The sequence below is a fragment of the Syngnathus scovelli genome, chromosome 2 (assembly GCF_024217435.2).
Source record: "Syngnathus scovelli strain Florida chromosome 2, RoL_Ssco_1.2, whole genome shotgun sequence".
NCBI classification, from domain to species: domain Eukaryota; kingdom Metazoa; phylum Chordata; class Actinopteri; order Syngnathiformes; family Syngnathidae; genus Syngnathus; species Syngnathus scovelli.
In genome coordinates this window covers 20,725,037-20,737,700 of record NC_090848.1, presented here as the reverse complement: position 1 = coordinate 20,737,700, position 12,664 = coordinate 20,725,037, and the positions used below count along the sequence as shown (strand labels likewise).

The 12,664-nt window shown below is 39.5% G+C and overlaps 2 protein-coding genes and 1 long non-coding RNA gene across 5 annotated transcripts; 1 reads left to right on the top strand and 2 right to left on the bottom strand.

Annotated features, from left to right (window-relative positions):
* Positions 1-529: 529 nt before the first annotated feature.
* On the bottom strand, positions 530-8,766 carry zmynd12 (zinc finger, MYND-type containing 12). 3 transcript variants are annotated; one of them, XM_049752904.2, is made up of 8 exons: positions 8,450-8,766; positions 6,035-6,164; positions 5,687-5,858; positions 5,444-5,613; positions 5,240-5,362; positions 5,071-5,164; positions 3,657-3,802; positions 530-1,824 (listed from the first exon to the last, which is right to left on the bottom strand). In XM_049752904.2, the coding sequence occupies exons 1-8, from the start codon at positions 8,587-8,589 to the stop codon at positions 1,702-1,704; spliced, it is 1,098 nt and encodes a 365-aa protein (XP_049608861.1). In that variant the 5' UTR covers positions 8,590-8,766; the 3' UTR covers positions 530-1,701. The 3 variants fall into 3 exon arrangements, with proteins under 3 accessions (XP_049608861.1, XP_049608860.1, XP_049608862.1); XM_049752903.2 differs by having other exon boundaries at positions 5,240-5,613; XM_049752905.2 differs by lacking the exon at positions 8,450-8,766 and adding an exon at positions 6,595-6,900 and having other exon boundaries at positions 5,240-5,613.
* A 71-nt stretch (positions 8,767-8,837) lies between these two features.
* On the top strand, positions 8,838-10,071 carry LOC125988096 (uncharacterized). Its single transcript, XR_007488218.1, has 2 exons — positions 8,838-8,978; positions 9,870-10,071. It is a non-coding gene; the product is annotated as an uncharacterized lncRNA (long non-coding RNA).
* On the bottom strand, positions 9,488-12,014 carry emp3b (epithelial membrane protein 3b (MAM blood group)). Its single transcript, XM_049752906.2, has 6 exons — positions 11,857-12,014; positions 11,119-11,176; positions 10,956-11,044; positions 10,783-10,885; positions 10,555-10,695; positions 9,488-10,027 (listed from the first exon to the last, which is right to left on the bottom strand). Exons 3-6 carry the CDS (start codon positions 11,031-11,033, stop codon positions 9,852-9,854), a joined length of 498 nt encoding a protein of 165 aa, XP_049608863.1. The 5' UTR covers positions 11,034-11,044; positions 11,119-11,176; positions 11,857-12,014; the 3' UTR covers positions 9,488-9,851.
* Between the last annotated feature and the right edge of the window lie 650 nt (positions 12,015-12,664).

Sequence of the window (12,664 nt, the reverse complement as noted above, 5' to 3'; positions counted from 1 at the left end):
ATTTTCCCTACCACTGCTTTAAATTATGCTACACATGATCAGGTTCATTTAGAATGGTGCAAAGCATTGCTTACTCTCAAGCATCAATGCAATGAATGTTTCCAAATGTTAAAAACTGTTAAATTAGAAAACATTTTTATGCGTAAGGTCTTTCTGATGTCTCTTACAGACATGTTCTTGTCAGTTCCAGCAGATAAATAGAACTTGATTGGAACTCAAAATGTGGCCAGTTTGTGAATCATTTAGGGTACGGTCAGGACACGGTCTAGGTATTGCAGAGTACGAGGTTAACTATTCCATGCCAACAGATGCTTATGTGTATTTGGCACAAACACACAAGAAAAGAGAAAATAAAAAAGGGAATATGAAGAAATTTGTTGTTTTATTGCCTCCTCCAATGAATCCGAATGCCAAAAAACATGCTGTATAATGAAGTACTAATAAGAGTACATAGTGGCAGGATGATTACATGTAAATAATTGGAACGAATCAAAAGCCGTCTGGAGTTTAACTTTTTGCTTTACAACAATGCAATGTTTATGCTTTCGTGACAGGCTGGAGCTCTGTGTTGGTGTGTAACGTCTAGAAAAACTGACTTAGTAAGATAAGATAAAGGTCATTTGATGTTGGAAAGTGCTACACTGGTACGAGATGTGAAGCAAAAGCCCTCATCGTTACTTTCTGTCCATCATTCTGAAAGTGTTCAACAAAAGGTTCCCGAAGGTTGTTCACAAATGTTCCAAATGGTGTAAATAATTCCCTCGTGCTTTTACATTTTTTTTTTCAGATGAAAATAAAGACAAGTCATTATTCAGAACCAAAAGATGTGTTTCCCTTGTACTTTCACTTTACTTACTGTTAAAATACAAATATTTTGAAACTATGTAGTGAAGTAACTTTACACCTTTTATTTCAATATCACATATTTGGAACATATTTTTAGTCTCACCATATATTATAAGTAAAAAGTAGATGAATCAAGTCACCTTTGAATCAGTCATGATTGAAACTTGCCAATTTCACCCAGCAAAATACGTTTTCTTTTGAACTTATAATACAGTTTCATAATAGTAAGTACTGTACATATTTGGCTGTTACAATATGGCCGGTTCTCTGAAAGTGTGGTCCATTAGTGTGATGAGAGCCGAAAAATAAATTTATTCAAAACCAGGTCCAAATGTATACTGTACTATATGCTTTCAATCAAAACTTCTGGCTGCATGCTAAAAATTATATGTATGTTGAACGACCAATGAGGAAAGACAATGATGGTCCTAAAAAGGGATGGTTACCTCATAATGATAGGGTGGGCAACAATATCAAGGACACATGCAAAATGCCAAAGGCGATCAACACAAATACAATACAGATGACTCTTTATAAAATAACTTTATGTCGACAATAAAACCATGTAAAAAATGTCATCATTCATGCAACCACTTATTACACACTCTAGTTAGCACAGAGCATTCAAATGGTATAAAAAGAAGAAAACATTTATTTTAAGAGACATATTGTACTATGTGTGAAAATAAACGGTAAACATTAATGAACTAGTTTGGGGAGGTAAAACACCAAACCAGACATTGAACAAATATATCGGGACTCTTGACAATATCAGTTCTTATTGGGCCGGATTAAAGAACAGAGTGGATCAGTTGTGACCCTCGGGCCATATTTTGCTCACCCCTTGTGTAGAGGTTAGACGGAGGTCAGCTGCGGGTCTTTACCCAGCAGCTGCAGCAGGGCCCGGATGGGCTCTGTCAGGTCATGATTCTGAATCAGCTGGCTCGCTTCCAGTGCCATTCGTCCAAATTCCAGTGCCTGTCACACACAAGCAGCAACAGCGTCACACTATAGAAAAGGAAAGCAGATTTATAATAACTACAATCTGACTTTAGTCAGCCCACATTTTTCCTCCTGGACGCCACAACCTGCTAAGCTATTTATTTACTATGACTTTTTTTTATTTATGTACAGGATGTGTGATACAAATTACAATCTCCCAATGAGAAATTTAATGTACATTGTTGTGTATATTTTATGTCACACAACACACAGAGAACTGGATGGATGGACGGACAGATGGACAGACGGACGGATGGAGAGCAGGAAGGAGCAAGAGATAGATTGATTTAAAAAAGTAAATGGAACTTAATTCTCATCACTTTTCACGAGACTGTACTTTTCAAATGACAGCTCCTGCACCACAGCCCGCAAACAGACAAACAGAGGCAAGATGTGACCATGGCGTCCCAAGTTCCACGTGGACGAAAGTTGTGATCACCCAAAAGAAGGACAGTGGTCATTATAGCACAGCAGCCTCTCTGTTTTTCCAAAGTAGATCAGTGCGGATGAGCAGTAAGGGACACTAGAAGGTATATATATATATATATATATATATATATATATATATATATATATATATATATATATATATATATATATATATACACGTATATATATGCTTGTTTTGTGTTATGAGCTGAAATTTGAAGTATGAGCAAGTTTTGGGTAGCTTGAGGAAAGTGAAAAAACAATGGAACGATTAAAGTACTGTATTGTCCTCACATTTGGGCTAAGGAGTAATCCAGTTCGCATTGATGTCTGCTAAGGACAAAACAAAATGTTTATGCTTAAATATAATACCTTTAAAGCACCCTAAATTCTCAGTTAAGTGCACTAAACCAAAGTGTGTAATAGCCAACAAACAAACATTGGTGTTGTATACGTGCAGCTGGCATCTATCCTAGTGTGTATCTGTGCCAGACACTACTTAAGCTTAATGGAAATTAGAGATGTAGATGAAGTTTACTAAGGCGTCAAAGTCAGCTGTACTTCCAACATATGCTGGGATCAATTGACGGCCTCATTGAGCGGACGAACAATTTTCGTCTTGATTCACTGATTCCCTTAAATCGCTACACTTACACAATACCATGGAAGCCAATACAAAAGCTAATCTGATTTCAACAAATTACAATATTGTGGTTAAGTTAAATTTTGGCTGTTGAATTTTAGAAAAGAAATTCACATGATCTTGGCACATATATATATATATTTTTTTATGAAATGTTAGGACTTTCTCAAATTCATGTAAGGTTATTTTCTTTAACTCATTTAACTTGCAAATAAATGTAGGTGTAATGGCCTGTGAAATAAATTACAATATTATAGGCAAGCAACTTTACCAGAACGATGAAAATAATAAAAAAAATCAATCAATTTTAGAAAAGAAATTCACATGATCTTGGCACATATATATTTTTTTATGAAATGTTAGGACTTTCTCAAATTCATGTAAGGTAAGTTTCTTTAACTCATTTAACTTGCAAATAAATGTATGTGTAATGGCCTGTGAAATAAATTACAGTATTATAGGCAAGCAACTTTCCCAGAACGATGAAAATAATATAAAATCAACAAATGAGCTGTATCTAAGCACAGATATCCGGCTTGTTTTCGTATAACCCAGTGTGCATGACGCAGTGGAGCTACCAGTAAATCCCTGCTTCATCTTTAAAGCTTTAACAATCACAGATAATCTCACACAGAGACAGCCGACGAACGGAAGAAGTACGCCTGGAGGTAAATAGGGCACTGTGTCATGGTGTTAGTGGTATACTGATTCCTGCTACTCTTGGCAGGTCACTCACCTTGACTGCATCCCCACCCAGAAAGGAGAGCATGGCCAGGGCATGGGCCACCAGAGCCTCAATACCGGGTTCCTTTCGGGTTTCGTCCTGCTCAAAGGCTAAAATGGACCTGAGCATCTTGTCCACTTCCACTTTCTGACCTTCATCTAGTTAAAGGGCGATAAAAGACACTCTTTAGCATTGTTGTACAACATGACTGTATAATGGCACCATTCGATTTGTAGTTGAGCTGGAGACCATTCAAGCTTTGGGCCCTGGACGAGTCATCAGACAACACAAATAATTTAGAAGCCTTCCCCACCACCGATAACATGTACAATTGGGAAATAGGAAACGTATTTCGGGGGGGAACTGTTTGGGAAATCCTGCTCTGGTGTGAAGCATCCACAGGCAAATTGCATGACAGCTAACAAGCTTAGTGTCATATGTAGGGCAGCAGCTGCGATACAGGCTAGTAGTGCGGATGCCGCACAGCCAAAGATGTGTCAGCGGCGATCTCCTACCATGCGTGCTGTAAAGCTGAGATTTAGCCTTCCGGTTGCACAGCAATACAGCTCAGCTAAATTTAGCCCCGTTGACCTTCTTTTTCAGTGATACATCAATGAAGCTGTTTTATCACGAGGAGTGTCGCTATTGTGATGTCATATGGCCAATTTGATTAATTGTGCATGGTTCCAATTTGAAGTGTTCTCAACAACAAGTGAAGTAATATGTGTTTTTAGCCTTTTTGCATCACATAGCAACATTGGAAGATGCTTTTATTTCTTAAATATATGGATTTTATATTTAATACAGAGCAGTTTCATCTACACAATCCATTCAAAACCACACTGGAGCCAATCCCAGTTGACTTTGGACGAGAGGCGGTTGACACCCTGGACTGGTCGCTACTAGATTGTAGGGCACACATAGACAAACAACCATTCACACTCACATTCAAATACTATATGAACAATTAAAGTCTTCAATGAGCCTGCAGTGCATGTTCTGGGGATGCGAAAGAAAGCCCAAGACTTGCTAACTACTTGACCACCATGCTGCCCTCTATTAATAAAATTCGATAGCTCTTTTGAAGTAATTTTCTTTGGGTGTTTCCGTCTGACGTCATGTTTCTGCCTCGAGCTTGTCAGGACTGACCCATGTGAACTTTGTCTATCATCGAGTGACAATACAGCCGTGGGATGTCCAAGCGGTCCCGCTGGTTTTCATTGTTGAGTCTGTGAGGTAGCCAGATTAGTTTGTAATGTTTAATATTGACTTGTCGATATTTGGTATTAGTGTAGAGTGGCAATTAGAGGAAAAATTGGACTTAAAAAATCGTATCCACTAGAAAGTGTCGATTTCCTGTTTCAGAGGGCAGGAGTAAAGATACTACTGGACAAGATGTGAGTATTTTAATGTTATCTTGACACACCAAAGGCGGGCTCCAGCATGTCATGGTTCTTCTGCATATTTTGGATGTGACTCTGCAGGAGTTTGGCCAGGTGGGAGTGCCAGGTTTCTGCCACCTAAGGAAAAATATTGCAATTGAACAGAATTTGATCACACTGGTAACAGCATCACTGCTGGCTTATATGACTCACCTCTGTGTACAAGGAATGAACAATAGCCGGTTGCCCCAGTTTGACAAACACAGCAGCCATGAGAAAGTAAGCTCCACATATCACAGTGCTATCTAGACCGTACTCCTCACTAGCAAAATATATCTGAAAATATATTCGACGGAAAGCCTCATGTGAAAATGTTGAAAGTACGCATCGACAGAGTTTCCTCGTGACGACACGTACATCGTTGGCAAAGTGAAAAAGAGCTGCCTCAAAGTGACCCGTAGCCGTGTGGAGGCAGCCCATGCTCCTGTGCAGTCGGTGGTGAACCGCATAGCCACATTCGGGGCTCTTCAAAACCGCCCACTCCGCCTGGGACAGCAGCTCTGCCACCAGGGCCAGATTATTCATGCCTGCAAGACACAATCACACAAATACCAATGTGGCGCACAAGTGAATGGACGGGTTGGGGGCAGCGTTCCTCACCCATATTAGCATCAGCCAACAGCAGGTAAGCCGGCACCAGCTGGACCGTGTTGGGTCCATACACGTCGGTTGAGCAGCGCAGGCAGGCCTGGGCGGCAGGCACAGCCTCTTGGTGCTTCCCCTCAGAGAGCTTGCTCTCTGCCACCAACCGGCAAATCTCTATCAGCTCTTTCTGCGCAAGAGTTACAATTCAAATTCATTTTGCGTGTTCTATGTTGCTTTTACAGCAGCCCGTAGGGAAAAGCAGGAAACTAATTTCTGGCAGAAAGTGCTATCTTTCATGGCCTAGGGATGTAATATTTTTACTCGGCATCAGATCTCATTTCTAGGTGCATGTTAGGGCCTCACCGTTTTGAGTAGATTTTCAATGCGGCCAGCTCGTTGCATACTAAAAAGCGATGGGGTGCGAATGGGAATGAGCAACTGACAAATCCTCTTGTGGATACCTATCCAGTCAGATTGCTGGTGGTCTGCATCGCTGCCAGGTGAAGGAAGAATCGCAGGTTAGTGTTTGACAACAACTTGTTCAAGGGGTTATTTGTAGTTTGTGGTTGTTTTTAGAAACCACAACCGGAGAGATTGAAGATCAGAACTGGAAGATGTGATCGACGAGGTGTCAATGATTTGTGATTTGTGCACTCGGAACCTCGGCACCTTAACTCTTCAAATTTACTGATACCAACTTGATCACGGCTATGTTCATTTAATGGAGAATTTCCCCTCCCCCCCACACACACACAATTTTCAGGGTTTTAAAAATATTTAAAAAGTAAATTACAGTACACTTTACACACCCTATTTCTCGATGTAATGAACAAATATTTAGACCCCGTGACATGCAAGTGAACGCCTGACCCAACGGTATGTACAAAATTCGGTCCCATGACAGCTGTTAACAAAACATTAACCTGATTGTTTGATTCATTCCTGATAGAAGTCCCAACTATTTGTGCACAGGCTTTGCAAGGATCCCTAGGTGTGAGTCATTGATTCATTTTCGGATGTATCATCATACTAAATTGCATGCTTTTGCCCAACGGCTGCTGTAATTTTCTTCAGGCTGCTGCAACTGGGTTTTGGCGTCTTGTGTTCCTTTCCACTCAAGGAGCACATGGGACTGCGGTTTCTGTGCCGGAGACAGGAGAAGATGGCAGCAGGCAAAATACTTTGGCCACGTCGCATCCAAAAGTAACTCTTAAGGAGGACACTTGAAATATAACTTAAATATATAATTGTGGAAAACTTCTGCATCAATGAGGAGTTCACCTTTGGTAATCAAACTATGAGAAACGTCAAGATGCAGCAGCACAGTTCTACACCACAACAAACTATCTCTACAGGAAATATGGATAATTCATAACAGTTCTAGTCAAAATTGAATACTATGTTTGCAAATGCAGCATTTGCTGACAGGACTCAAGACTGTGCAGATGTCATCCATCTCTGGTACTTCCACTGACTAGGTATGAAATTTTAGAGAATTTTTCAAAGTTGTAAAGACCAAAGGTTTGGGATACTGACAAGCCCGAGGCACAAATGGAAAAGTAATTACAGCTGATCTGTCATTTTCTAGCTAAATATAAAAACAATGCTTGACTATAAAGCATTTCACCACGGCGTGTAGTTGAGAGTGGGGACCTCACTAAACTGTGTGCACGCAGACAGATGAAGAATCATCTTTATTTGTCATGGCTGCACAAATACACAAAATCTGACATGTGGGTGTGACTGATTGTTTGTTTCGTTGTGTGCCTTGCAACTGGCTGGCGACCAATTCAGGGTGCCGCAGCACCCCAGCAACCCTGAACAGGATAAATGGTGGTGAAAATGGATGGAAATGGATGACCTCTGGCTTTGACCCATTACAGTCGTGAGCACAGCAAAGACAAGTTGTTAGTGGCACTCAGGTGCCCATTCTGTACTTGTACACAAGTACTCAGTGGGAGCACTTTTGCTTATTAAAAGTATAAGGATGCGCTGGAGGGCAACAGGGGTGGAGCAACGTTAAAAGGGGCCTATTGAGTTTCTCAGTAAACCTTGAAAAATATGATGCAATCCATCCATCCATTGAATCATCGAGCAAATTATACTATAAGGACTTGATTTCAAATAATATATTCAGCTAAGCTGAATAAACATAAAGTAACATAAAGCTCAGAGAGGCGAGAAGTCACATGAATAACAAAAAATGTTCCAATTTCATTTTCATTCTGGCAACAACTATCAAGTGATGTTATAGCCTCCACGTGAGCAACACTGCTACCTAGCGGTCACAGCCCTTATGTGCCTTCTGAATTTGTCATGGAACACGTTGCTGCAACCTATTTACAATTTGCACGTATTTGCCATTCGTTATTTGTATTTTCAGAAAGGTCAACTTGTACCTCACTAAATTTCCTAACTAGAATGTTTACTTTTACTTTGGTGTATGCATGACCAGCATATAAAGCTTAAGCTACAAACACAGAACTGAATAATACCGTCTTAAACTATGACACTTAAATAAACTAATTAAATACAGATACAAGTAAAGTATTATAAAAACAAGATTTTATTTATATTCATGTGTAATGTCAGAAAATAACTTTTGATATTAAAGTACATCAGATGTCAGAAACAAAAATTACTCTGTAGTATTCTGCAAAGTGACTTTAACCAGTTATTGTTAAGATACTAAGTATCTGATACTTGTAACTCAAGTGTTGCATTATACACTACTGCGTGTAATGCTTGTGATGATGTTCGGATGGTTGTTTCTCTTACCAGTAATAGGTGACTCGACACCTGCCGCATTGCAAGTAAGCTCTTTTTTGACACAGTTCACACAACTTTTCGGTTCCTTTAGGCAACGCCAGGGGGATGATTTCGGTCGATGGTAGATCGTCTTGCGCTCTGGACTCCATTATTCATTCAGGACCCAAATACACGGGCGCACGCCGATAATTACAGGACCCCCGTGTTCAAATGTTATTATCCAAAATGAATCCAGGAAACGAAAACTTATTGGTATTGTTTCGTATTTGTAGGATGCAGTTTTTTACTGCTTCAATGAATCCACTACGCTCTCACGCGTGTGACGTCATAACATTACGCGTGTTCTTTGTTGTGTGTTTGAACAGGTCACCATTGGGCGCGTTGTCTGAGGTCGTCATGGTAACGATCAACACTCCTCCACACACTTGGGCCACTGGTTTGCCTGATTAGGTTCTGCCAACTACTCCTACTTTTGTATTCTTTCTCTACTAGAAACTACTGTTTTTCCTTGTACTATTTTCTTCAATTACAACAAAAGGTATCTTCGACTACTCCAACTACGGCACTACCACTGCTACTTTTTAAATTTTTGGTGTAACTACCACTCCTACTACTACTACTACTACTACTACTACTACTACTACTACTACTACTACTAGTACTTCTACGCCTACTACTACTGCTACTACTACTACTACTTCTTCTACTACTACTACTACTACTACTACTACTACTACTACTAGCAATACTATTTTCTTCTATTAGTACTTTCTTATTTTAACACAAGAACACGGAAAAATTGGACTGTAAAAGTTTAAATTAAAAAAATCACAATTTTGGGGAGTTGAGTCTAACTGTTAACAAGGTATTCCGAGGTCGGTTCAATTTTTCGCGCTAATTGGGTTGTTTTTAACTCAGTATTTTTAAGCGTGTGGGTCACTACAAGTTATATAATGTAATAGTTCTTGTAATTATATCAAAATGTGGTTTGGGCTTTTTTTAGGCTGTACCTAGTAACAGACCCTCAAAAGAAAGCACTTGTACTCGTTTCTTTGACTGACATTTAATACTATAACAAAAAAATTCTACAGGTACAAAAATAGATATCTGCATGCATTTTCCTAAAGAGTGTGCTACATATTTGATATTTTTCACATTGGTGTATGTTCAACAATAAAAAACATTCAGGAAAAAAAATAGCATTTTAGCATGCAAGCCTGTCTTCTGCTATATCGTGAGTAAATGTTGAGGATTTAATCCCTTGCTAACAAAATAGATTCTTGGGGTTATGATTGTGTTCACTTTGAAGAAACAAAATTCCAGTGACCAAAGAACAGAAGCAAGGAATATAAATTTGTGCTAAGCCTATTAATATTTTCCATCACTGTGGACATTGTGTTGTTTTGCGCGATCACTCTTTCTTGCGCAGGTGGACATAAATGATGCCGCTGCAGAGCAGGAGGGGCACACACACCCAGGCTAGGATGAAGCAGTAGCCAAAGTGTCCCGAAGTCAGTTCTCTGCTGTCCTGGAGGATTTCCTTGTTGTGTAATGTGTAGATGAGTGCTGCAGACAAGGCTGTCAGGCCTGAATACAGACATTGAATAAATTATGTTTCTTTTCTCTTCAAACTTTGAGTCCCATCTAAAGATGTATGAGATGAAAAGCTATAGAAAGCTTTTAACTTCATTGTACGCTGTTGCTGTGGCAATGCGCTGTTTGCTAAGGAAACACTGATTTTGAGCGTCTAAATATGCATGAAAATGCATGAAATGTTGGTAATCTGGTAGAAAAATCTATATTTTAGATTCTAATTTCCCCAAAATTCTAAATCTAAAGTCTAAATCTGGACAGAAACTCGTGAAACTGCACACGCATCAGGCGTGGCATTTTTAAAATATATTTTAGAGTGTTGTTGTCCTATGTGCCAGCACCCCAACATGTCAGACCCACCCCATTGAGGCTAGGGTTGCGAGGGTCCTTTGTAGCTGCTCACAGCTGTAGTTGTTCTATTCCCTATTCTTACTGTTGTCCACTTTGTGCATGTGGCACACGCCAGCTTTCAAAATGGATGCATGTTTCATCTAAAAAATAGGTAACGCCTCCACATTTACCTGCAAACACTTGACACAGTCCAGTAAAGTAAAAGAGTCCACCCTTGGACATGGTAAAAAGTTGACCCAGAAAAACCAAGAAGGAAACCGAGGAGAAGACCACTGAGAGGACCATCAAGACCTGAACTGCATGAAGCCACTCTGCGAAACACAAATATAAGTTTATTCATTTTCTTTTTTTTTTGTAAATCACTTTTTAACAAAATCAAGACAATATATATTTGTTACCAGTTTCTTTGGAGGACGCACATAACCAAGTTCCTGAGAAGTTGTCGTACCGACAGTTGTACCACAGATCCGAGTTCTCCATCCCGTCCCACACCCACCAGGACTTTGAAAGAAAATATTTGCCACGTTTTACAAAGCTCAATGCATCAACACTTTTTGACATTGTGGCCTACCTTCTCCATAGTCGAGATGAACAGCATGGCCAGGGTGATGAGATGCAGCAGAGTCACAAACATGAGCAGGAAGGCCATTTTGTTTTTGTCTGTTAACAATACAGAGTCAACGAGAACAACCAGAGAAATGCATTCGGCATACCGTGTGTGTGTGTGACCAAACCTGTTGGTTTTGCAGTAAATATTCGTTTGGGGACTCCCCTGTTTTCGAAAAACTGAAACTGGAAAATGTGAAGAGATGAACATAAAGAGGTTTTTGTGTGGGAACATGCATGAAACAGTGAAATCACTCATTGCTGTAACTTCAAGCTGAGTGGAGTTGGAGTATGAGTTGGCCAACCTGTGGCGGGGTACTAGAACGCTACACGAGGCCAAAATATTTACCCAGTTCACCCACCACCCACCCCTCTGTGTGGAGTTTGAGTGGTTACATTTAATTAAATTAAACCTGGACATAAATGACTTTGGTTTTCTTTGCCCAAAACAAAATAAAAAGTAGAAGAAAAAAAGAATTTGTCACTGGATGAAATTGTTTGTGCAGATCTTTATCATAGGAGAGGCCCCTCTGAGTGGGTGGTGGGTGAAATTATGTCATTACACTAATTTTATCCATCAAAGAAGGAGGAATGGAAGGTGATAATTTGGATAAAATGAACAGAAACAAAGTACTGCAATGAAACAGCATTCCTTGAAAATAAACTGAAGGTAATCTATAAATGATTGTCAAAAGTTTAATTGTGGGGGAGAGCACATTATTGGTATTTGAACGACATACAGTATCTTATTACTACAAAGTATTGACATAATGTAATTTAATTTATGTAATTTAGTTTCTAAAATATTCAGTGAGTTACACACAGCTGTCCATAAAATGCCTTAAAAAACAAATCTGCCTCCTTACCCTGATTATTGCTCTTGCTCTGATCCAGACCTCGAGAGCAGCTTCTTTGCTGTGATTTTGTGTCCAGTAGGTGGTCTTCTCCTTTCTGGGCTTGTCACGCCCCTTTTCGTTTCCCACTCACTCCATCCAAACTTTCCAAGGCCAACGCCCATTTCCTCTGTGCACAACAGAGCTCTATTTTTCTCCGCCTCGAGATACACCACAGGACAACTCCACCTTCCACTAAAAAAGCTCCCAGCTGGACACACCCTTCGGCAATAGACAGCATGTAGAAATGACACAAAAACACAAGGGGTGATTTATAAAAGTCTCCAGTGTGCATCATGCGGAATCTATTTCCTGTATATTTTGCGACATCTGGTTCATAAGACCAATGGTTGTACACATACCTCACTCTGTGACCCACATTTTGCCATGACCTATGTAAATACAAGTCAATCCAAGCAAATATATTTTTTAATTTTTGAAAAATGCATGTACTGTCATTTTAAATCATAAATAGATTAACAAATTAGATAATTAATTAATACATTTATTCTGCAAAGTACATTAAAGAGAAAGGCTGCAATTATTTTTGGGGTCGCGTCTGACTCATGAAATCCAATTATGAAATTTGTAAAAAAATACTAGCAACCAAAGCATGGCATTAGCACTGTTAACAAGCCAAGTTCAGCCATGGCTGTTGTGTTGGTACCATGACTTGTTCATAACAAATTGTTAAAATTGATTGGTTTGAAGTTTTATATTTAGAAACGTACAGTCAATTAAAAAAGAAGTGAGCAGAAATGTTGTGAATTTTGCATTGCTT